Source organism: Meleagris gallopavo, chromosome 2, assembly GCF_905368555.1.
Source record: "Meleagris gallopavo chromosome 2, MGAL_WU_HG_1.1, whole genome shotgun sequence".
Lineage (NCBI taxonomy): Eukaryota > Metazoa > Chordata > Aves > Galliformes > Phasianidae > Meleagris > Meleagris gallopavo.
The window spans coordinates 28,950,259-28,977,283 of record NC_139405.1 but is presented as its reverse complement, the minus strand read 5'-3'; the positions used below and the strand labels follow the sequence as shown (position 1 = coordinate 28,977,283).

Genomic DNA, 27,025 nt, shown 5'->3' with positions numbered 1-27,025 from the left:
TTGTGCCACTCTGCAGATTTTCCCAGGCAAAGTTTCAAGCTGACTCTCTTTAATCATATTTCAGAAGAGTGTTCAAGTTTTATATTATGAATTCACTTCTTGTTGAGAAAATCTTTCTTGCTTTTAGCTGCTACTTCTGCTGGAAGAAACATTAACTGCAAACACTATTGCTCACTTCTAACATTGAAAAACAAGACAGCTAGAGGGGGAAAATGACCTCACCATTTGCTGAACACAGAATCCTTTCTCTTACAGAGAAATGTTGTCCAAAGCAGTAGCTGGACTCTTCAGAACTGGCTTATTAAGGACATGTGTGACTGTATTGTTGCCTTAAAAACGGTGCTATTTCCTTCTGTTTAGAGCAATCTGGTTTAGTTCTTTATTTTCCATTTTAGAATCCTAGCATTCAAAGTGGAACTGGGTCTACAGGACAGGCAGATTTTAAACGAACTCCCTCAATGCCCTCAGCTAAGCCCAGCTCATTAGTATTATCAAAAAAAAATGAGACATCAAAAGTAGCTTTAGGAAGCTGAAACAAAACACTTAACAGAAGCCTTTTTGTACATTTGAATACTCTGCAAATGAAAAAATTCAGAGCTAACAGAAAAATAAAAATAGTTGCCCACAGCAACATTTAAGACTAAACTAAAAAAACAAAAGAAACAAAATCCTACTCCTGGGGCCTCATCAGATCTTCCCCATCCTGCTTTTCTACAGCTAGAAGGTGTCCAAATACTGAGACTGAATGAAGCACACTCTCTGTTTTAAAAAACAAACAAACAAAAAATTTATGAGTTAAAATCTTTGATCTGTTAACTACTAATAGTAGATGCTGAATTGATTGAAGATCTATGTTTAGATGAAGTCTTCCGAATGTTAGAAAGACAGAAAAGAAAAAACATACATAAATCTGTTTTCTTTTAAATGATTGCTAAAATGTAGCTAATTATGGTTTTCAATAGGATCCTTTTCATCATGGAAGCTCAGTCCTGTTTCTTTGATCGAGGTTTTCAAAGGGTTTGAGTATCAGAAGCATGCTAGTGGATGTAATTACAATTAACAATATCGTAATCAAAACTGGCTTGGCTTCAGAGTAAAAGGCTAACTGGAAATATGTATAACATGTACTCCTTTTAAGAAACATGTACTCCTTTTAAGAATGTGTACAATTGCTCTCTCCCAAAACTTAGCCCAAGTTAAAAAGCTTGAAAAAGCATATGGCTTGGGATTATTACAAAACAAACAAACAGTGAAAGAAAAGTGAAAGAATCTTTCCAAAATAACTCAGCATGACTGCTTAATGTAGCTTTTTCTTTCTTTGGGACTTGTGAAAGAAAAAAAAAAAATTCTTAATTCACCTTTCTGCAGTATCTTTTGTAAGAAAGAGGCAGGAAGAAGACTTTACCACAGAGACTAGTTCAAATTTATTCTGCATGAAATGCCTTTCTGGATAAGCAGAAAAGAAGTTTCAGTTTGATAAAATGAATATTCACCAGTGCACACTGGGCACAAGGATCACTTTTTATGCCAGGTACAATAATTTTTCAAACGCATCCCAGGCACCAGGATAAACTTTTGTAGAGAAACTGTGTTTTGCTATTATAGATATTAATTCACTTCCATGAAAATGTCAGAACTTACAATTCCCTGTGACCCTAGAAGTCTCTGTATTAAAATAAAAAGCTACACTAGCTCTTGTTGGTAACCTGTGCCCTCAAGATGAAGAAGGAAAAGCTGTACAAAGCTTTATCCAGATCATTCTCTGGAAGATCATGAGTTTAAACATATAGCTAATATGCCACTTCCTTGGACATTTAAGTGTAAATCTGTAAGCATTTAATGTGATACTATTTTTTCCATCACATGCTGAAGATGCCTCATTTTACACAATGACAGTTTTCAAATATAAATAAAATTTCATGTTATATGTATGGGAAACTGACTGCTACATCAAAAGAGGCTGCCATACTTTCTCAGCAGTACTTCCTTGAATGCCATGTGTTCCCATGTGATTGATTGTTCTGTGCTTGTATGAGTACTCTGCGTTGTCTCTACTTGCTTTTTACTATCAGAATCCCCCAAAAGATTGTCATTGTTTAGTTCAGGTTGCTATATAACTATTTAAACAAAAGGTGATAGAAGAATACCAAACAATAGTGGTGAAACTTACAGGATGACATTCACTTCCTAAATACTATAGAGTCAGTATTTGTCAAATACAGCATACATATTTCATAGCATTATGCTCGTAAACAACTTGCATGCTTTCAGAAATCCAAAAGACAGTAGAAAACTAAAACATGAGGTAATGACATTTGTTCAAAAATGGGGAAAAAGAAAAGCAAGCTCACGGAATGAGTATTTTTTTATAAAATTATAATCACATTTTTGACTCTGGTTGCCTACAATCTCCTTATATTTTCTGCAGCAGAAAGTTACTCTTTTTTTTTTTTTTTTTTTTTTTTTCCCCGGGATACTTCAAATAAGTCAAACTCTGCACATTTTCCACGTGCTTAATGCGATCGTTTATTCTGAGTCATGATCTCACGCTCAGTTCAGGCAAGAACAGAAAATGAGCAGTAAAAAAAGAAAAAACTCCGTAAGGACAAAGTGGTATTGAATATTAGAAAGTGTAAAAGGTGTACAGAATGATGATATATGCAAACAAAAACACATTAAAGCTTCCTGGTACCACTTATTAACTTAAAAATTAATCTGAATATGAAAAATAAGAGTTAACCATAAAGTATGCATATTAATAATAAAGTATCCAAAGAGATTAAACAGGGATAAATGTTTAATCTACTTTTGCAGAGATGCAATACATCTGTATTTTCTTTAATCTGAAAGCCACTACGGTACAGAAGAATTCTGTCTCTCTCTGCTACACGCTATTATAGCAAGCCCTGTTCTTCATTCTATTTTGGAAATTCATAGAAAAAATATAAAGCTATCAGCCAAAATTGCAGTGTAATAGCATTAGATTTCTGTACAAGATAAGCATAGAGGAGTTAAAGCTATTGTGATATGGCAGCCATTTCAATATTAAGGTTTTAGCCATTTAAAAGCTAAATAAAAGAGAATTATATCATGTCTGTTATGTTAAACATGCCAATTGCTGCCTTTCTGCATCTAGTTACATTTAATAATTTTTTCTGTCATTGATAAGTGCCTTTTCAGAGAGGAAAAACAGTGAGGTTATTTTCTGTCCAGACAGACAACGATACAGAAAAAAACAGCAGAAGTATGTATTTTCTCTGTTGACTGTTTCAAGTATCTCATGAGCTGTAGTACAGAAGAATAATACAGTCATTATATGAAGTCATAAATGTATTTTTTAAATTTCTATAATCTAAAGACTTTATTTATTTATAATTACTTTTAAACAAAATCTTTTCCAGTTCTTTTCTAGCAGAATTTTCTACTGACCACCGACTAAAGGGTCATAAATAGGATCCAGGGAACTACAGGCCTGTCAGCCTGACCAAGGTACCAGGAAAGGTTATTGAGCAGATCACTTTGAGGAAGATCACACGGCATGTGGGGGACAACTGGGGGATCAGGCCCAGTCAGCATGGGTTCACAAATGGCAGGTGTTCTTGATCAACCTCATCTCCATCTATGACTGAATGACCCATCTGGGAGGTGAGGGAAAGGCTGCTGATGTAATCTTCTTAGACTTCGCAAAGCATTTGACACTCTCTTTCACAGTATTATCCTAGAGAAGCTGGCAGTTATTGGCTTGGGCAGGTACACTCTTTGCTGGGTAAAGAACTGGCTGCAGGGCCAGGCCCAGAAAGTGTGGTGAATGGAGTGAAATTCAGCTGGTGAGCAGTCACGAGTGATGTTCCCCAGGGGAACCACTTGGGGTCTTTCCTATACAATATCTTTACTGATGACCTGGATGAAAGGATTGAGTACATCCTAACTAAGTTTCCAGATGAAACCAACTGGGAGGAAGTGTTGATCTGCCTAGGGGTAGAAAGGCCCCACAGAGGATCTGGACAAATTGGATAGCTGGGATAAAGTTCAACGAGAACAAGTGCTGGGTGCTGCACTTTGGCCACAACCACCCCGAGCAACACTGCAGGCTTGGGGCAGAGTGGCTGAGGACTGTGTGGAAGAAATGGCCATGGGTGTGTTGATGTGCCCAGGTGGCCAAGAAGGCTAATAGCATCCTGCCCTGTATCAGATATAACGTTGCCAGCAGGAGCAGGGAGATGATGTATTCAGCACTGGTGAGGCTGCAACTCAGGTACTGCATTCAGTTTTAGGCCCCTCCCTGCAAGAAAGACACTGAGGCACTGGAGTGTGTCCAGAGAAGGCAATGAAGCTGTGAGGGGTCTGGAGCACAAGTCTTAAGAGGAGCAGCTGAGGGAACTGGGATTGTTCAGTCTGAAGGAGGCTCAGGGGAGACCTTATTGCTCTCTATAACTTCCTGAAAGGAGGTTGTGGCGAGGTGGGGGTTGGCCTCTTCTGGGTAACTACTGTTAGGACTAGAAGGAATGGCCTCAAGTTGTGCAGGGAAGATTCAGGTTGGACATTAGGAAAAATTTCTTCCCTGAAAGAGTGATCAGGCACTGGAATGGGCTGCACAGGGAGGTGGTTGAGTCACTACCCTGGAGGTGTACGTTTATATGTCATACTGAGGGACACAGTTTACTGGTAGTAAGTGGATAGTTAGACTGGATGATCTCAGGGGTCTTTTCCAACCTTGGTGATTCTATAATTCTATGACTATTATTAACTTTGTTCAGAATTTCTAAGTCAACTTTGATGTGGAAGATGAGAACTGCAAATTCATATAAAAATATCTAAAAACACATTTAGTATTAACAAGGTTTCAACACGGTCTCCCATGGCATCCCTGTATCCCAGCTGGGATGTTTAAACTACAAAACCTGTGACAACTGGGTGGATGGTTTAGCTCTATGCCAGAGGTTAACAGTTCAATATCCTCCTGGAGTCTGGTTACAAAATTTCCACCAGAGTTCATTCAGTGACCTAACCTGTTAAAAATCTTTATCAGGGTGCAGCTGTCTTTCAGGACTGACTGCTAGCTTCTGGGATGACTAGAGACACGTGCAAAAAAATTAACCCTATGAAATTCCAGGTCAAAAGCAAGAACCTATATGAATATAGACTAAATCACTACAGTAGTAATTGCTACAGTCTAACTGGCTGTGTTAAAAAGGACATGGGAGCCACAGTGAACAGAAGACTAAAGATTAGTTGCCAATGTGCCTTCTAAGCAATTAAGGCCACCAGCAGCATACTGAGTTGCATCAACAGGAACTGAATCAGCAGAAAAAGGGACAGAGATTATTCTCTCTTTTTTGACACTCATTAGATCCCCTACTGGTATATTGTATCCAAATTTGTATCCCAATACAACACTGATAAATTTAAGCAAATCTAGCAAAGGATCCCCAAGACACTCTAGAAGTTGGAGCAGGTGCACAGAGAGACCGAGGAAAATATCTTGCTCAGCCTAAGAGAGCTTGAGATGGTGGAGAAACTCTACAGCAGTTTTCAATACCTGAGAGCAGGTTATCAAAAAGAATGAATAGGGCTCTTTTCTCAGGTGCAGAATGGGAGAAATATAAGACAATGTTCATAAATTGAAGCAGAAGTTCCAGATGGTCTAAAGCCATGAGAAAACAGGAACCACATTAAAGAGAAAAAATGTGAGGTGTGGAAAATTAAATATTGGAATAAGCTACCCAGAAAAGTTGTGGATCTCTTTTCTTGAAGGTTTTCAAGACCTGTCTACATAAAGCCTTGAATAAGATGGTCTTAGTTCTTTCCTGGTAATGCTATTTTGATGAAGAGGCTGGACAAGATCACTTTCTCAAGTCCCTTCCAACGTGAATGATTCAAAGATACTAAAATAAACTGACAGATCTTGCAGAAAACATGCAGATAACATATACTCAAGAATCATTCAGCTCTCTGTACATTTCTAATGCATATTTGAGCACCAATAGCCCTGCTTTTCTCAACACTCAGAGTTTAGTTGCCATAGTAACACATTTTGACTTTGAGGCTCTCTTCAGTGGAATTCTGATTTCTAGAAACTAAAAGCATCTACTACCCTTTTAGTTGTTGTTTTTTTTTTTTTTTTAAGAAAAAAAAGTTTTATATATTTAGTATCTCTGACACAAACATACTTAATGGCATGTTGATGTCTCCAAGTGTAAAGGATGCAGACTTTAATTTCTAATTCTTCCTTTAGAATCTAAACCCAATGACTCAGTTTCTGGGGGAAGAACAATTCATGACATTCTGTAGTGTGGCTAGCCTAAAGAAAGTGCTCCTGGAAATGTTATCCTAGTGGAAGAATGAGATCGAGGAATTTTTCAAGTAATCATAATAGGAAAATAGGCAATTAATACAATTTAATCAGGTCTGGAAGACCTGCTTAAAAAAAAAATAAAATAACTCCTCCATTTGCATTAAGATGGAATAGTAAGACTTTCTGCTTTGTGTCTGTATGTTACTTGACATTTGTTCCAGCCATAGATTTCCCAGTGTTAGAGATCTTTGTCACTGTCTTCCACATTGCAGAGTAGAAGACGTTACAGACTCATGCCAAAGAAGCAGCTGCTATGTAGTAAAACCGCCCTTCTCCATTCAAAGGGGCATCCTTCTCTCATCTGCCTATCATCTGACACAGACATTAGCTTAACACACACTTGTTTTTTCTAGGCAGAACATGAAAATGAAAGGATGACATAGTGCTAACATCTCTCTCTCTCCAGGCAAGGCAGGTCATCTTGTCTCACAGATCCTGATGATGATGATGCTTATTTATTGTCATTTTTTAAGGAAAGCTGTCATCTTGCTTGTATCGTATGTGCAGGAAAAACCATCAAAAAAAAAAAAAAAGAGACTGACCTTATATATTTACTATAGCACATAAACAATTCAATGCCTATTCACTTAAAAATATCTAAAAAAAGTGGTTATTATTTCACTTTATATACTTTCCAATTGTGCAGTTATTTCCTGACAACCAAAAAAAATCTAGTTCATCTAATACATCATTAAATATTAAGTTTGATTAAAAACAAAACAAAAAAACAAAACAAAACAAATTTACCAAAACAAAGAAAAAAACCCAAAACTCCTGCTCAAGAAGAATAAATGCTAGCATTACATTTAATACAGGAAAGCCCAACTATTGCACTAACTTGAAGTGACAGTACGATTCACCAATTTAAAGATAGCAGAAAATTCTAAGGCTGGGAGACAGAGGGACAATGAAATGAAAACAATACATTTTAGTTAATATATTCTTCTCTTATTCCTTCACATGTGCAAGTCTCTGCTGCTACTTAAAATTTAAGCTCAAAGTGGCATGAAAATTTGTAATTACATTTTCAATTACCTCTTTTAAGATATCCGAGTACTGTATCTTTTTAGTTTTCTACTTGCGATGCAATACTTAATTTAACAATAAAAACATCAAACTCAAAAGCATAAAATATTCGCTGTGGAAAGCTGCCAACTATGCTTCTTATTCAGCTTGTTGCACATGGTGAGAACAGTGCTGGACTCACAGTATGTATAACTCGTGTAGCAAGGAAACAGACAAATAGTACATTTGTAATGGATAGAGTCTGGATTTCTGACTTAAAACTTTCATGTTTATAATCATCACAGCAGTGCTACAAGCTGAAAACAAAAGACATAGCTTTGGAAGAAAGGAACCATTTATTTTCATGATTCAGGAATACTGGAATGTTGTTTTTTTTTTTTTTTTTCTCTGAACTCAGTTAGAAAGTCTGCTTTTTCAGAATACAAATGTACAGTGAGTAGACAGAGAAGAGGATCCAAGAAAACTAACCACAGTCTCAGGCATTTTCTTACACCTCCCTACTGATTATCTCCTTCAGCCTAAACAGTTTTAGACTTCCTTTTTTCCATTGCTGGAAAACAAAAACTGGCAATTATGAAATGTCACATCTCACTCACTAATCAACTAGTCCAAAGAGACAACTGATAGGCAGATGGCACAGATCCTAGCAATATATACCTATCTTGGGCCTCTGCTGCTAACAAGGACCTAACCTGCAGTTTCTACATTCACTTCAGCTTCAGAAAGCTTTCTTTTTTTTTCATTATCACAGAGAACTAAATTAAGTTCCTGACAACACACTCTAAATTTACAAAGAACAAACAGACATCAAGACAAGGTTTTGAATGCCTGATTTTGTTAAAGAAAATCATTTACATTCTGAATCTGAAGTTGGAAAGACTATTTTCTTCTTCACCTGTTTACAATCCTGCTCTCCAATCTATTTCCAAAGCACAAAGGAAAACTGAAGAAGTGCAAAAAGCTTTTACATTACCCAAAGCTGGTTTGTCGTATCTGCAAACATACCCACTGTGAGAACAGACCAATGTATTTCAATCCAGATCTAAATAACATAATTAATCCAACACTGTAAAGCAATATTCAATTTACTGTGCCCTTACTATATACTTCATATTCAAGTTAAGAGCTTGTAATAATTGTATAGTGAAAAGGAAACCTAGCTGACTCTGATATGATGGCTCTCCTCAAGACATGTTTCCATTTTCACAATGAGATGCATGTGAAGAACTGCTCATACTGTGATCACAAGTGAGGCTGCAATTGAATTTCTATTCTACTATAAATATACATCTTTAATCTTACATTTTGACTATTACTATTATTATGCCTTTGAAATATAGTATTTTCTGGAATTGAACTGCTGTATCTTGACACACAATTCATGTATTTAATTTTTAACATAACCATTATACTGAAATAAAAATGTCAAAGGACAATTACTAAACTAGATACCTCACTACCATAATTTCCAAACATCCTTTATTCTATAGAAAATAACTGTATTCAGCAAAAGTCTCACTGTTGCCTTTAATTTAGAGAAAAATAAACCGTCTTACCGTATAGATCCAATCATGTAGGGCTGTGCTAGTTGTACTACAATAGCTCCACTCCCAAGCTGATGGCACGTGTACCCGGAATCCCAATCATAGTTTTTTGTGTCTCCATTCAACAAGGCATTGCGACTTCTACTGACACCCTCAATCACACTGGCACAATCTGCAATTGTTGCAACGTTTTCAGCAGGAACTGCAAATTAAAACACGAGGAAGATACACACAGTGATACAGTCAGAAAACAGTTCAGACAGTAATGATATTCATTCCTGGCAAAAAAACTGGAAAAAAAACCCCAAAAACCGAACTATCAAAGTATGATCAACACAAGGAAACATTAATTATTGTTTAATATAAACTATGAAGCTCTGTTATGCAAGTGCTTCAACATTTATTTTTTGAATTACATATTCACCTAATTATCTAATTAGCTTTGTTTACATTTAAACCCATACAGAACTCTGTCCGTAATTGAGAGAGACTCCCAAGCTTTTTGAATCTCATCATTAAGATGATGACTGGACATACAAAAGCTATTTAAGATGCCCTATTCATATGAGACATCTATGTCTCATTCTTTTTTCTTTTTAAACTCTCTAGAAGAAAATTCAGATTAACAAGGTTTCAAATTATGTCTTCTGAACATGCAAAAATAAAGGTTATCTGTTTATTCTTTGTATGTGATAAATAACACTGAAAACACCGTTTTAGCTAAATGATAATAAATATTCTTTGGAAAAAAAAAAAAGCTAAGACTGTCAGCTTCAGATGAAGAATGACCAATATATGTGTGGTAACATAATAAACAAGAGTGGAAAAAATAACATAAAATTATTACAATCATACGAAGGACAATGATCAATTCAACAGAATTTCCAAAATCTCCTGTCAAACAAACCAGAAAATCAGAAAAAGAACAAATTTCAAAAGATGAAATGTACAAAAAAATTTGAAACACTGACAACCAAAATCCAAGATTATTTGAATTTTCACATAGGGAAACAAGTAATGTATAGTATAGATGAAAATGGATTTGTGCAACATGTTAAATCCACTTCAGAGTGAAAACTTAATAACAGACAGTGATTTTCTCTAAAATATATATTAAAACTGCTATATCATCTGAAAATAGCTGAAATACTGCTATACGAAATCTCAGAACAAATTTTAAAGTCTCCAGTAGCCAAAAAAAGCTAATTTTCTCTGAGGAGCTAGGATTCCAGTACTTAAAAGGGGCACACAGAGAAGATGGAGAAGGGCTTTTTATAAGGGTATGTAATGATAGGACAAGTGGCTTTCAAATGAAGGAGGGCAGATTTCGCTTAGATGTTTGGAAGAAATTCTTTACTGTGAGAGTAACAGGTTGCCCATAGAAGTTGGAAATGCTCCCTCCCTGGAGACGTTCAAAGCCAGGTCGGATGGGGCTTTGGGCAATCTGGTGGAAGGTGCTCCTGCCCACCATAGGGAGTTGGAACAAGATGATCCTTAAGGTCCTTTCCAACCCAAACCATACTGTGATCACATGATTCTGTTTTAAGTGTGCAAGTGGTGCTGGGAACAGAATCTTAAATGGGGAAAAATTTGCAAGCTCATTAGTTCATTACAAGCCAAATAATAATTCAAGGTAGCAAAAAACCAACAGTTTTCCCCAAATCTAGTGCACTATCAAACTTGATAACATCACTGTATGCTCATCAAAAACTAGTAAAACCAGTGCATTCATATTCTAGAAATGTCTTGATTTGGTATTATTAAACAGAGACATTCAGAAATTCTCAGATTCCTATGGGGAAGAAAGAAGCAGACATGAGGTGTACTTCACTAGAAATTATCTGAATAAAGCAAAGAAAACAATGCAAACTATGTCCACAGGCATCAAAACGGAATTTGCCTTGGTTTTCTTTTCTTCCCCTCTTCCCTGGCAGTAAGAGAACTTTTTGAGTACCCATTTTACATAGGCATTAAGGCATCTTCTATACAGTCCTGCTTTTTGTAGGAAACAGAAGCTACTAGGTTAAGAAAACATGTACAAGATAAAATGTCAAAATGAATTTTCATGCCAACACTCTGTGGAATATTCCAGACACTCTATGAGCTACATAAGTCATTAATTGAACACAATACAACTCAGTTCATAAAATATTTTACCTGAGTGCCCTCTAAGCTTCACCCTGCTCCTTTTCACATTTATATTTCTGTACTTATCCACAGACTCAGAAGATGTTACCCTGATTATCCTAACTTCTTAATAGCCATACAGAAATTGTATTAGTGTACATCTAGTGTCTCTTTTTCTACAACGGTTAATTAGAATGTGATTCTAACTAATTGCAGCATGCAGAAGGTGTCATACTGCTACTTTTCTCTAGGGGAGTCTGCCACTCCCTATTTTGAATGTTTATTATCTTCTTTTATATTGGCTTGATACATTTATTAAAAACACCATCTGGTGGGGACTCTGATCTGTGCTGTATTTTCAATTCTTCTGGTTTTCTTCCTTTCTCTCATTAGAATTTCTGTTCAAATTTGGGTCACTTGTTTACAAGCATGTACTGCCAAAAAACAACAGTCTTGTTTCTATTTTCTTTTTTTTTTAATTCATCAAGCATCCAGCTATTACAGTAACCAACTTTGTTAAAGAAAACAAAAGAAGAGATTACAAATATGGATTTTTTTTCCCCCCACTGTTTATACTCTCACAAATTGAATTTGCTTTTAGGGAATGGAAAAGATGTTTGCTAGCAAAGCATACACATTCTGTAAGCAAACAACAGGAGGTGATTGAAGTTACAGTATGGCAGCATCAAAACAGTTATTAAAACTTACTTTGTTCCTTGGTCTTAAGCTGCAGTATGGAGCAATGAACTGCTTGGCAGTATATTTAATTATAGTAATATTATGTTAAAAAACTCGGATGCTTTTATAATCTGTTCTCAAGGTAGAAATGCTTCCAAAATATCTGAGAAACAATCTGATTTATACAGTGCTGTTCTACTAAACTGTATACACCAATCTATGCCATAGATACTGCAATTGCTGAAAGATACACAGTAATGCATACTACAGGCATTACATCAGAATGTGAAGACTTTAACAGTCATGTCTACGGCTTGGAAGAAAAAAAGAATTACAATTTTGACAGATTTTAAAAGAAAATCCCACTAATAATGTTTTTCAATGTGCAATTGTCAGTTTGGATTAAAATAATTACATAGAAGACTGATTTTTCAGGTGCTGAGGCTTGTGATTTTCTGATCCCCCCCCAAAAAAAACCACAAACAAAAAAACTGGAACCATACGAGCAGATCTTTATCGAAGATTGGGTAGCAGCTACTAAACTGACCACATGACTGTCCTTTTCTGTTGTAAGAGGAAAATTCTTGCAGTATTTAGATGGTCTTAAAATTTTAATAATTTCCTAGGGCTATGGTTGCAGAAGAGATGACTTACAATGCTGGGGAAACTTGCACGGCTTTGAAAGAACACTAACCTTTAAAAAAAGAAGATACAAAATGAAATACCTCTGTGTGTAGTTAACATTAAACTAGACATGAAAACAGCACCTCTTGTGGCTTCCTTGAAGCGAGTCAGCAGAATGAATGCTGAACCACATACTAGAAACCAATACAGCTGCTTTCTGTCTGTTATACATTTAAATGTGACTTTTTGTTGTTGTTTTTTGTTTGCTTTTCTTTTTTAATGACTGTCAGTGAACAAAAGATGAATGATTTTTTCTTCATTTTTTCCTTTACAAGTACTCTTAAGGCACTGAGTAGTGCATAAGTAGATGTTCACAATGATTCATACGTATTGAACAGCATTCCCCAGAGGGTGAACAAGGACATTCCAGTGTTTTATATCTATCTCTTGCTCTTTGGTCATTATTCATTGTTCCCTCTTTCATATGTAATGCACCAGTTTAAAAACAGTCTGGTAGACTGAGACAGATCACAGATAAACACAATTTCATGTAAAAGCCTTCCACGTTGCACTGCCTATGACCTTAACCAAGCTCAAAGTAGGACGGTGGGCTAGGCAAACCTGTGTGCTACACAATCCTTAATTGCACCTCAGCAGGGAGCACTGATTAAAGGTTCTTTAACCATTGGACTACAAAAGAAATCATCATTTTTCTCCCTTTGCTGAAGATAAAAGGAATAATTTCCTATACATTTAGGGGAAATATACATATAAGAAGCCCCTTACCCATTACTGTAGCCTCTTGCCATTGGGTAGGTTAGAAGCCATTACCAAGCATCACATCACACTGGGTACTGCATCTGCATTCAGAGGACTATGCCTCCTGTTTGTAAAAACTTTAATTTGTTTTGGATTTCAGATTAAATATTAATGACTAAAGACCACTCAAAATTCAGCAGCTCACATTCATTAAAAACAAACGCCTTTGAGATTTTAAAAAATTTGCACCCCTGTTAAACAAAACAGTTAAGTCAATCTAGTGTGAATCCAATACGCAAAACTGCTAATGTGCATATGCATTTAGAGATAATATGCTCTAACATCTGCATTAGGGAATAATTTCATATGATTGAATTAATTTCTGTCACTTACTTCATTTAACAAGACAACAAAGTGTATACCAACACTAAAGCAGCAAGATGATGCTCGAAGAAGCATTTCCTGCTACTTTTACCTCAAAACTGTTAGTCAATTGTCAATGGGTGGTATCAGTACCACATCCAGTATTGTGTACTAAAACTGTCTAAATCATCTTGCATACAAACTTTTAAATGTAACATGTCAAGTTAATCATTTGCAATGAAATCTTAGTATCTAAAAACACAGCAACATAAAACTGCTATTATCATGACACTTCATTTTTATTTTATGTTTACCAGTCTTCTAATCTTCACTTTACAGTGACAGCCATTAAATCAATACTATGTATCAGTAATAATATGTCTGATAAGTTACCCTATTTTTATATACAGCTTTCTGATCAAGTTGAATAGGTTTAATGAAAATTCAGTAATTACTTCTAAATCGATAGGATCCCTAAATAAAAACCTCTGTGGTCTTATGTTCTGGAATGAGATTTGAAATGAGGAAGTCCTTGAATAGTATCTTCAGTGTTGTTCGATAGAAGTTAGGGTCACAAAGGCTTTCAGAAATATGACCATATGACTTTCAAGGAATGAGTAACATTTCCTTTTCTTAATTAAACAGTTTATAGAAAGAGCAGTTACGGTATTAAATTAGGTCAGAACAGACACATTTAATCCCATACTACATAAACAATAACTTGATGCAATACCACTTTTTTAAGGGTTAAGAGTGAAGTTTCTATGTTCAATGAAACTTAGAAGCGACCTATTCTGATTATTGCATTTTCATACATTTCTTGGAGCTTTCCCAACTGCTTTCAATTCACTTCAACCTATCCAGTCACGGGAAAAATAGAAATTACAGCATTATGAATCACAGTAGAGCATTAAGACACACCTTTGCCAACTATTCTATTGGTAGTTACACAAAATTTTTTATGGAACTGCGACAGTCTGCTTGATATAGTGAGTCAGACAACATGTTGCCTTAATAGTAACCATTACAGGTATGTAAAACCAAGCACTAAATGGATATAAGGTCATTTTGCTGGATCAAAGCTGTTGAGAGTATTTCTAAAGAGGAAACAGACATAATTTCTGATGGAACAGCCAGTGTCCCTGCACCAATTCAGAACTGGCCTGTCCACAAGTGGTTCCAAGATCTTCCCATCTGTCCCTTTCTCACCATAAAATCTGCATATATTCAACCACTGTTGCCTTATTTGCAGTCATAAGTTGATCCACATATTTCCTCTTTTAATTAGCTGCTCTGTGAATTCTTACTGCTTTAATTTTCTAAGAATTGCATTGACTACCATCATTTCAATATAAAAAGCTCTATGGACCTCTATTTACTTATTGTAAATTATATCAAATGACGTACAGGTACAACAACTGATTTATCCACCCTGAAAGACTGCATAGTTCCACAGTTCACCACTGGATACTTATTAGCATGTAGCCGAAACCCTATTTATAGTGACCAAAAATGGGTTTGGATGGAAGCAGTGGATCTACTTAGAAGATTCTAGAGCAAAGAATGTATGCAAGGACCATTACAATATCCTTACGGTATCTGCTGTGATCTCTCACATGCTAAGGTATGTAATCAGTATACCTAGAGGCTCCATGAGTCTAGAGTCCATTCATGCAAACATCTTGTTATTTCTTCCTACCTAAAGGGGTTGGAAAGTCCAAGTCCCACTACATGTTTTCTAATACAAAAATGCAAGAAGTATGTCGTGATGTGCTACAGAACTTCTCTTAAGATTGAAGTAGGTTTTTCATATCACTACCAAGAAATGACCCTTCCGAATTTTAACAACTATCAGGAGATGGTTTCAAAACTTGATAGCCCAGGATGAAGAGAACTATAACCACAGCATAGATTTCACCAGCACCTTTTGATAACTAATAGATTCTAAACAGCATATGCATCATTCCGTGTAATTTTGCTGAATGTCAAATTTGTAATTCTGCACTGGTTCAAGAGAAGGGTGTAAGTTAACAGCTATCCTTATAAACTCTACATCGCTAGCTGCTCAGAGCTCAGTGACTTTTACCTAGTAAGTAGTGAATCTAGTTTACCATATATTCATGCATATTGTCTTTTTCATCCTCTATTTGGTTCCAATTTCCTCTTCACTGTTAACACTCCCAGATGTGTAGCAAGACACTCTGCCATTAGTCAGCAATTTTCTCATTAATTCACACTTTCAAATGTCACAATGCACTTTGTTACACATACACTGCATTTCCAGTTGCATTTTAGGCCTGTTCTGAACCAGGAATAGAATTTCCGTTGTTCAGTGACTTTGTATGCCTCTGCATTACCATTTGCAAGGCTCAGCACATTTTTATCTCTGATAGTAAGATCTGTTGTGAAAAAGAAAAGTGAAAATGATAGAAGTTCTCTGTAGTGCTAGGAGGCATGGAACATTTTTATATGGGATCGGAGCCCATATATCCTTTTTCTGTAAAGGTAGCAGTTAGAACTGGAAACAAGCAGAAGACAACTTACAAACATCTCCACAATTTAATAGGCAGATGCACAAAAGTCATGAAGCATTGAAATAGGAAATGGCAAGGTGATATGCACATGGCATATGTTGGCAAGAATACTGTGGAAATTTGATCATGGAATACAGACATATTGATAATCTAGCAACAAACTGACTTGGCTGTAACAATCATAGCCTACATTCTATGATTTACATAAGCATTTATAATATACAACTGATATTGGATGGAAAGTAACATTTGATCATTCTTCAAAGCACAAAATACGTAACTGCAATAAAGCATCTGTCATAACCCAGTAAGTTTTAATAAGGTCAAATAGAGTCTCCATCTCTCAGATTAATTTTAAAATTCATGGCTTGAATTTGGAACCCATCAACATGCAACACTGAAAAAGATGGAACAATTCCCCTCACAAAAAAGCTCACTGAGTGTCAGATAGTTGGTACAAGTACATAACCACAAGCATACACAGATTCACTATATTGTTAAGACAAAACAATGTTCAAATTATTTAACATGCAAAAAAATAAAGGTAAATATAATATTTGTGTCCTACATTATAACTAAATGCAATTGATAATCTTAAAATGTAGAAAGATAAATGCATTAATGATAAAATAATTCTAATTTTGCATGAAGCTGTTTAAAAATTCATACCTAGTAGCACTACATGTGAAACTTAGCTCAAAGGTGTTTTATCAATCAGCCATGCTGTAAGAAGCAAAAATCAGCAAAATGTGATGTGTCAACCAATTTATTTATTCTACAATTTTATAAAGACATCACAAAATTCCACAGCAGATCTCATGAGATCAGGTTTAATGATGCTATGCCTTTGCAGAATGCATGGCAAAAGGGCTGAAGGAATTGGGACCCAGTTTTTCAGAGTTAGATAGTATTGTTTTCCTCAGGAAAAAAGTTGAAAGTATGCCTCACTAAAAATCTTCCCTCTGATTCTTTTTTGTGAACTGTTTTCTCTTCCACCTACCATAGGTGAATGCTTAAAAATTAAAATTTTGAACTCTTGAGGATTTTTCAGAATAAGCAACAATTTGTGATACAGTACCACACACAGCAGTAATAGGTGGTAAAAAAACATGAACTAGAAGGATTCTGAATTTGAGTAAAACTACAGATGGGAGAAATCACTCCTACAAATTTATAAAACTAATTATTTTAGTTTAATATACTGTCTGGGACTTCTATCTTAAGTAATGCACTATTACACAGTCGTAATTTAATGAATATTAAATAATCTGTTTTGAGGACCAGAAGTAACAGAGCTCCATCAGCATGGTGTTCTGGGAATAATGGTATAGTCACTATAATGTTCTGCCATAGATAGATGTGCCTACGACTCTTCGGGGAAAAATCAACAGAGTTCACTTCTAGCAGCTGAAAGCAGGCTGCATAAGAGGCAGTAAGTGACCAAATTCATCTTCCCTGCAAGAAATAGATCTGGTTACTGCATCCCAGTTAGGAAGTATAAGCAAACCTACCTGGAGGCAATAGCAACCACACTATCACATGGAAGGAAAAATCAGATTAGGAGCACAGAGAGACTTAATTATTAGTGGTTTTGTCAGCAGCAGTTAATTTAATTTGAACTTTCACGTTCCTGCAGCATTACTAATTGATCCACAGCACTGGAATTTCAAAGCAGCCACAAGGACTAGCCAACTAATTCTACACATACAGCATCATATGACTCAAGCTAAACATTTGTGTGGAAAGGGAAGTACAGCAAGTGTGAAATCATAGCCAGTCTTAAGAGGCAAGTGTACCCAACAGTTCATGTAAAATGGAAGCAGTTGCATTTCTTACCTATCAGACCCTTTTCCAGAGCAAAGGTTTTGTTGGTAAACATGCATTCAAATGCCACAATATGGAAAACTTTGTTCACTGTGTTGTGGGTTCCAACGATGCGAATATACCTATGGAAGGGGGAAAAAAAACAAAATGTTTCAGTGGGACTGTATTGTGCCAAACTGTACAAGTGGGATTCACTTGCACAGAATCAAGTAATTGCTAAAAATAATTAAAAAGGAATAAAAAAGAGAGAAATTTCATAGCAAAACTTGATAGGGTGCCAAGAGAAAAAGAGCTGAGAAATGTATCAAAATCTTTCCAGAATAATATGCCCGGAAAAACAGGAATAGACAGTTAGCACAATGTATACTCAAGGAGACTTAAAAGCATGGGTGTCCAACACTCTGGTTTTCTGGCCCACACTCAGTGAAGAGGAATTGTCATGGTCCACAAGTAAAATATATCAATGTCTTTGTTGCTGTATCTTTTATTAATCATACTAAATATCTGAGCAGAAAAATTTTGTGAAACAAAGCTAGCTCTGGGTTTCATTCCTGGCTGTGTAAGTTGTACATTTAGACTCTAATTCAAAATCAAATAGAGCTTCTCTTGAACATCATAACCTATTCACTTTTATATTACCCTGGAGGCTTCACATTCTAACAAGTCATTAATCTTGACTCAGTCTGATTCCCTCATTTTCAGAAGAGATCCAATAGTTCCTACCATAAATTTTTCATATAAATGGAATATTGTACTCTATTTCAATAAACATTGAACAAACAGCATAGAAAACTATCTTGAACAAGTACCATCATCCCACAGAACGGGTTACCTACAATACAGGAAGCGTTTGTGTTAAATGAACTCATTTCAATTAAGAACCACCAGAATGTACGGATCTTTAGCAATATCACTTATCTGCTATATAAGACAATCTTTTGCTTATCAGTACAACTAAAGTTCCAGAGTAATGGCTGCTCACCAACAGAATAATTCTGGCTTGTGTTCATCATACCAAGTTTTAAAGAAAAGCAGATTTCAGTTCTGTGAGTTATTGACCTCTGATCCCTTTAGACAATGTAACGAGTTCACCGGAAAACAAAGCTCATCCATTACGTATCTTTTTCCATTTACAAAATGAATATACTAATGCTCAACATTTCAATTAATTTTAAAAATGATTTATATTATAATTGCTTGAAACAAAACAGACAGGTATGTTATTCCCTATTCAACTTGTAGGTCAATTATCACAATTAAGAACGATGCAGAACTTAGTTTTTGCCATGTAATTACAAGTGCCTGCAAAGAACACGGCAGGAATGTTGATTCACAGTTAGTGAAACAGCAGTTCTTCCCCAGACATGTTCATGGAAGTGAGCCAGCTGCTGTTAGTTGATATATTAATGCTGTACTTTGCAATAAGGTGGCAAAAATTGATACCAGCCTCAATACGAATAACTGAGGGTTATTCGTAGTGCACAGTCAGCCACAGCAAAAGCAAAATCACAACAGAGAACCAGAAGCAAGAATCACCTAATTCACTGCAGTGTGAGAGACCCTACGGTTTCTACTCACAAAGCACACGAGAGTAACACTAGACAATAGATTCAAAATAGAGTTGGCTCAGAAGCATGATGCTGATGAGAAACTGCAATGTTACCCATGTCAAAATGAACAGTAAAGTTTTAATTTAAAAGATATAGATTTCAGAAAAATAAAATGTCTATTACAGCTCATGATATGCTTGAAAATGTAGATTTTCCTAAGCACTTCTCTGACAGAAGGAAATGCAACTGAAGGACAATTAAAACTAAAAGCATCCTTCATGCAATCAGAGCATATGTACCATCTCATCATTTTGTTGGAGTAATTTATTAGATGAAATACAAGATTACAGGTAACAACATTAGTAAGTACAATTATTTAGCAAGTGCACATTTACGAATGCTTAAAATGCACAGAATGTGAGCTAAGTGATCACTTTTAAAGGACAGTTTCAATATCAGCAAAAAGTACATTACCATTACCATCATCACCATCGCAAGTACAAAAGGAGTTTGAAATAGAGATTTTCCATTGAAGTGATGTGTAGGTTATGGAGTATGCACTGACCTTGACAACAAAAGCTTCCATCTTTCCTTTTGTTAGCTATATTTCCACAATCTCCAAAGACTTTACCATTGACTTCTACTGCTTATTGCAAGTCTTAGAAATCATACGAATGCTAGCTGTTGTTCTCTTTATTTTTATGTTCACATTATTCATAAAGAGCTGAACAAAATTATACAACACGAGTTGAAAATGAAATTTAATGCTAATATGACACACAAGACACAGTTCCTTTACACTGAAGAAAACAAGTGCATCTCAGTTATCTCACATCCACTCCCAGTATCATATTCTCCAAACAGAAACAAGAACAGCCTGGTAATGAAGTACTGCAACTCCTGGGTGTGGTTCTCCACAATAGGTTCGAGCAAAAACAAGGGAACTCAGTTGAAATCATAGTTAAAACATCTCTGACAGAAACTTAGGAATTCCTGTCTTGACAATAGCTTAAAGAAAAATGGTGTTCATACGATACACAGCCTCAATCTGCAGTGCAACAAAATGAAGGAATTCTCTGTTTTAGTTATGCGACTCGTCTTGGCTGATGGCATCGTGGTCAAAACTAAAGTTATATTGCATACCATACATTTTAATGAAGAATTTAAAAAAAAAAAAATCAGAGAAACAGTAAACTTACTAGAAAGGAGGTAATTATAATTTATATTTGCATACGTACTGATTTTGGGTGGGACAGAGTTAATTTTCTTTACACTAGCACACATGGTGACATGTTTTGGATTTGCGACCTAAACAGTGCTAATAAGGCACTGATGTTTTTGATTAATGTTGGAGAAAAATGGATATCGATAGCATTGAAATGCTTTAGGAATTTCATCCACATGTCAGACTTCTCTAGTCACTTAGTGTGACTAGTACAGTCATGCTACACTTGGCCTTGAGATATCCATGACGAGAATACCAGAAGAATCTGTGTTCTCAATATCTATCATTGCATTAATAAGAAAATTATTTTAACTAGAGAGAAACAGTGTGCTCTGCTGGATCTTGGTAGAATCTTAAGCTATAAAAAATCGAATGAACAACCTGGGTTGATAAATCAGGCAGCCCTCACCCACCCCAGAGCAATTCTTCAACTTTACTTGAAACTATGACTTGGGCAGTTTGTTGCAAAATACAAACTCTCGTATTTCTGAACAACTACATTATGTTTTACTTCTGCTCTTTTCATCTGTGCAGCTGACACATTTAATTCAGGCAACAGCTGCTGCTGAGCATACTACTGATTCAGCTATGGATACCCTGAGGGGACTTCCAATACCACAGCTCAGCTGCCTGCATCCTAGCAGTACTTGGGGCATGTGTACCAAAGCATAAAAATATGCATGTTCTAGAATCCTTTTTAATCCTTCACTGTAATAGATAGCACCAGTAAGGTTCAGACAAAGTCTGGAATATAGTAAGCACAGATCCTAAACCCTTAACAAAACTAAAACAGAAAACTAAGTTAAGAGAGGTAAAAGAAATTAATGGATATTTTGCACCAATATCCCATTCTTAGTTACTATCATGGCAACGCAGAACAGCAATAGGGAACTAAAATAAATAATTAGACTCAATATGTACAAAACTAGCTCTTAAGACTTTGGCATTTTATTTTCATTTTTGGAACACTGTGTTTGAGATACTAATGCTAACACTTCATATAGACTTTAACTGCCTAGAAGACATTAATATTTGCATTCTAATCACTGCCTCAGTGATGTATGAGACGTTGCCCAGCACACAAGGGTGTTAGAAGACATTCTGTTTGTCTTTCAGTGGAAAAGGAAACAGTGCTATTCATAGCCATCTAAGCATCATTTATTGACAACTGTAAAATCTACAATCCTTCAGACCCACACAGCTGAATCAACAGACTCCTGGCAGAGGGATTAAAAAAAATCTCTTGCCAGAATTAAATCATGTGAAAAAACAGTGTGCATACATTAAAAACATAAAAATAAAGAATTAGGTCAGAACAAACGTGGAAAGCATTCCTGTTTTTTGACGAGTTTTCCTGCACTTAGAAAGAAAGCCTAATAGAATCTATTTTATACCAAAGGAAATCCCCACTGCAAATATACAAAGCTATGGAGAAGAATCAAATACTTAAACAAAAGAACGTTACCGAACTCTAGTGTACATAACACCCACAAAGCCTGTACAGAAACAAACTTTCATACTCAGTTGATGTAAAGCAACAACGTAGCAGTTTAGCAAACTACAACAAGAAATGGGTTTTCAAAAATGTTTATCTAAATATTCTACACCACAGATTTAAGTGGAAAAAAATATTGCTATGCGATAACTATAAAGGATATTTACCTGTGCACTATATGTAAGCAGCACATCAACCAAGAACCTCAGCCAACGTTTTTGGTCTGGGCATATTTAATCAACTTAACATTAACATAAGTAACATTTTGTTTTCCACGTGTAAAGAATAGTGAGCACACAAAAGAGTACTTTTTTCACTACTTGTTTCTAGTTTTAGTTTGAGGAAAACAAACCAAACAAACCCTGGAATCTAAGATGACCCTGACTGAATCTTAACACTGTGTGCATCTCTAGTGACAGTCCATTTCTGAGCACGTATCTCTGCAGGGTTTGTTTCAGGTCAGATCTCAACCCAAAATAGTTGCATTTCCCAGAACTTGCATGAATATGGACATCTACAGTTTCCCATTACCTCTCAAGAGACTTTCATTCATCATATAAATTTGAAGTCTTTTAAGAGAATATAAGGAGATTCTGATGGTCTGTAACCAAGTCCTACCCCTGATTCAACTTTGCAGCCAAACCTAATGTAAACACCACCTTTGTCTTTGTGCTACCTCTGCTGAATACGTTAAAAAGGACTCATAAACTTAATCTAATGGAGAACATTACTTTTTTTTTTAATACAGAAGAAAGCACTAGTCTTCTGAAGTCTGGTTCTAAAATCATCTGCACATGGAATCCGGAGCAGAGATGTGGGAACCCACTCTGCATCACTTTCAGGCTGGTGCAACACAAAGCCAGATTCTTTCCAAAAAGCACAAAATGTTTATCAGGACTTGTTTTCTTAAAAACAACTATACTAATATAGCTTGTGGCTTTGGGCCAATTTAGCTTACGCTATATTATGCAGATACATTCCACGTTTTATATGTATTGAATGTAACGCAATAAAATTCGGGAAAATTCTTTGCGTTGAAATCTGAGAACATTTTCCATTTTCCCCAGCTTCTCATGTTCCATCAGCCTATGAATTTAACATGTAATAATCATTTCTTGTTTCAAGTGCACCTCAGCAATAGCTGTCTAGATTTTCACTGGAATCAGACTATATAAGATATGACAAAAAGAAATATTTAGAAAGTATTAGAGCAAAGCGATCTACAACTAGGCAGATAAAAAAAATGAGATCTCAACTTGCATTATGGTAACTCAACAAAGAAATAGTTGTGTTCTTGACCTGTGTTTACACAAGCAAGGAATTTAGGATTTATTCTATAAAACTGTAGTGAAGGTACATAAGGAAAATCGTATTTAGATCTGGGATCTCAATATCAGAAAAATGGTGGTAAAGAAGACTCTGAAAACAGAATGAAAATGATTTTTTTTTCTTTAAATAAATATGGCAATTACTGAAAAATCTTTTTTTCAAAGGGTTGTTTGGATGAGCAATTTGGATAAATAGAAGTATAGCAATTCCAAGTATTTGAGCACATAAGCTAAGAAGAATAAGCGAAGACTTCCAGGACTCTCAAAGCAGGGGGAGGTGTCATTATTGTACATGAAACTTGTAATATTAAAAAGCAAAGCAAGCCCAAATGTCAGTAAAATGTTTTGCCTACTGAGAAATAAAGCCAGTGATAAAGATGAGGAGATTCATCTATGTTAAAATTACACTAGAAATTCTAAACAAAGCTCTACCAGAAACAGCTAAGTACTGGTAAGAAAAATGACTGGTTACATCTTTTTCATTGTTATTTTTACTATTTCAAAATCGTGCCTAACAATACAACTCTCTGTACTTGGAGAATATCAGAAAAGGCTAACTACCACAGTCTCAGTTTGGAATTTGCTGCACAAACAGTTTCAGAAAGCTGAAATATGGCATAATTCATTATTTTATGCTGAGTTTGCTTTACTTATTTTAAACATTTATCATAAAACATTTAGTACTAATAATCAAGTTGTTCAGATCAGAGGCACATATGCCTTTGTTAATTAGTTCCTTGACTCAAGATATAATCATACAGTTACTGAAGAAATGGCCGTGTATGAGCACCATTATACTACCCAGTGGTTTACAGACAGAGGTGCTAACAGCAATCCTATCATTTGAAAGAAACATCAGCACAAATTCTTCATCAGGAGAGATTTCATGCTTGTAGAAGCACACCCCTAACACATGATGGTTGATGCCCTATTTAAACCAGTGGAATGTCAGATCAATCCTTCTCCCACATCACACTGCAAGGTCCTGCTTCCTATACCTTTCTTATATGGAAGAACTGCAACAAGCTTGAATCTTAACCCCACCTCCACGCACACTTGTCTGCTAAATTATGATTTGTTATTTATATAATAATATAATAGAAGCATTATGACAGACTTTATTGTGGACTCCAACCTAAAGACAAAGTGCCTCTGAAAGCACGAAGATAAGAACTTTATTACTTGGCTTAACTTTTCATTTCTGTGCTTTGTCAAAGTGCTCTAAGCACAATGAATATACATTAACTTCAGTGAGTACTTTCTTAAAAAACATCTGTTATATTAAATACAAAAACTTAACTTTTCAAATTTTAGGTAATGGATGACAAACTATTTACATCTTACATGCAGCTATTAACAGAGGATCTCCTCTGTCAGATATCACATGGAAACCTTCTCTGTGCTGCATATAAAACTGGCACAATAGAACAAAATTTTACATAAGAGCATAGCTTTTGCCAGGTTATACCTCATGGGAATACTTGTTGTGTGTATACTTGTTCAAATTTCATACACACAAAAGGCTAAGTAGGTACATTACTTAGAATTTATGATTAAAAATTTTATGTGCAAGGCATTCAGCATACTGTTACCAACTCCTGCTATACATATTTTCACATTTTCACTTAGGATGGCCAATGGTGCAAAACAAATAAAAAGTCATGAATATAAACATTTTGCAAAGCAAAAATGAACAGGACATGCCGATAGTAATTTTTTGTCTACATGAGAACATTTTTTTCTTTTATAATGTAGTAGTGCTGTGCAAAATGGTTCTATGTCAGGGTGGAGGCTGGTCACAAGCAGTGTCCCTCATGGGTCAGTCTTGGGACTGGTACACTTCAATACCTTCATCAATGACATAGATGATGGCATTGAGTGCACCCTCAGCAAGTTTTGCACAGACAGCATCACGCTGAGTGTTGCAGTCGATACATTTGAGGGAAAGGAAGCCATCCAGAGGGACCTGGACAGGCTGCAGAAGTGGGCCTATGTGAACCTAATGAGGTTCAACAAGGCCAAGTGCAAGGCCAAGGTGCAAGATGTGAGCTAGTAGTGTGTACTTGCAACCCAGAAGGTCAACTGTATCCTGGGCTGCATTGCAAGAGGAGTAGCCAGCAGGGAGAGGGAGGTGATTGTCCCCCTCTACTCAGCTTTTGTGAGGCCCCATCTGGAGTACTGCATCCAGGCCTGGGACCCCCAGCCCAAGAAAGATGCAGAATGGAGTGAGTCCAGAAGAATACCACTAAGATGATCAGAGGGCTGGAGCACCTCTCCTATTAAGAAAGGTTGAGGGAACTGGGCTCATTTAGCTTGGAAAAGAGAAGGCTCTGAGGAGACCTCATTATGGCCTTCCAACATTTGAAGGGAGCATATAAACAGGAGGGGCAACAGCTGTTTACGAGGGTGGATAGCAATAGGACAAGGGGGAATGATCTTAAACTGAGACAAGGGAGATTTAGGTTAGATATTAGGAAGAAGTTTTACACAGAGAGGGTGGTGAAACACTGAAACAGGTTGCCCAAGGGGGTTGTGGATGCTCCATTCCTGGAGGCATTCAAGGCCAGGCTGGATGTGGCTCTGGGCAGCCTGATCTGGTGGCTGGTGACCCTGCACATAGCAGAGGGGCTGAAACGAGATGATCATTACGGTCCTTTTCAACTCAGGCCATTGTATGATTCTGTGAAATTAGATTGAGATTCAAATTTAACATACTACAATTCTCACTATATCACTATTACAAAAATCATTACATTTCTAGGAACCAGTTTGGATTTGTCTGTGATTCACACCTTATCGCTAATCACAATCTGCACTGGAATACTAGCTTGTTGATGAATCCAACTAAAATGAAAGACTGAACATCTTTACCAATAAATGCAGTAAAGTCATGTTGCAATAAATCAAAATGTTGCATATAATGCTATATCAAGGTAACTTCTAATTTACCAAAACCCTTTCACTACTCTGTCAGTGTATGCAGCCCAAGCCATACGAGTACAGTTAGTGACACAAGCACCTAGGAAAAAACGAGCTGAAAGAAGGAATTGTGTTTCATTTTGTCTCTGTTAAAAAAATATATTTCCCCTGAAAAATGTAGAAGTTAGGGTTAGGTTACATTCACATAGTGTTTCACTTACTGGATTTTTCCAGGAAAACTGAAAAGTTACAGGCGGCCACACATTATCACTTATATCACTGGTGGAAGAAAGATCTCACTGGGGCAAATGTAGCAATTTGTCATTTACACAGTGCCTTCAGGTTAGCATAGCTTGACATTAATAGGACACAACAACACAATATAATCACTGCACTGCAGTGAAGTGCATTACCATTATGAACACTAAAATGGGGAGCATTTTATGAAAATAGCTGAATCTTGAGGAATAGAATCACACTATTTTTTTCTTTTATCAGTGACAATGAATCTTCCTTGATCTCCCTTAGTAACACATTTCAAACACTTAATAACAGATCACACAGAACACTGAAAGGACAGGAAAAAAGTCAATATCTGCTTGCGTACAAATTTCTAACAGTTGTAGGATGACTACTCCTGCAGTGAAATTAATTTTATGGCCATGAAATAACAC

The 27,025-nt window shown here is 36.1% G+C and overlaps 1 protein-coding gene across 1 annotated transcript in view; it reads right to left on the bottom strand.

The window, feature by feature from the left end:
- The window catches only part of BTBD9 (BTB domain containing 9), a 114,227-nt gene that overhangs the window by 29,026 nt on the left and 58,176 nt on the right, over positions 1–27,025 (bottom strand). The window contains exons 8-9 of the mRNA XM_085219433.1: positions 17,847–17,956; positions 8,938–9,127 (exon numbers count right to left, since the gene is read on the bottom strand). Coding sequence (XP_085075559.1) covers positions 8,938–9,127; positions 17,847–17,956 — 300 coding nt within the window. The remainder of the gene's footprint in view (positions 1–8,937; positions 9,128–17,846; positions 17,957–27,025) is intronic.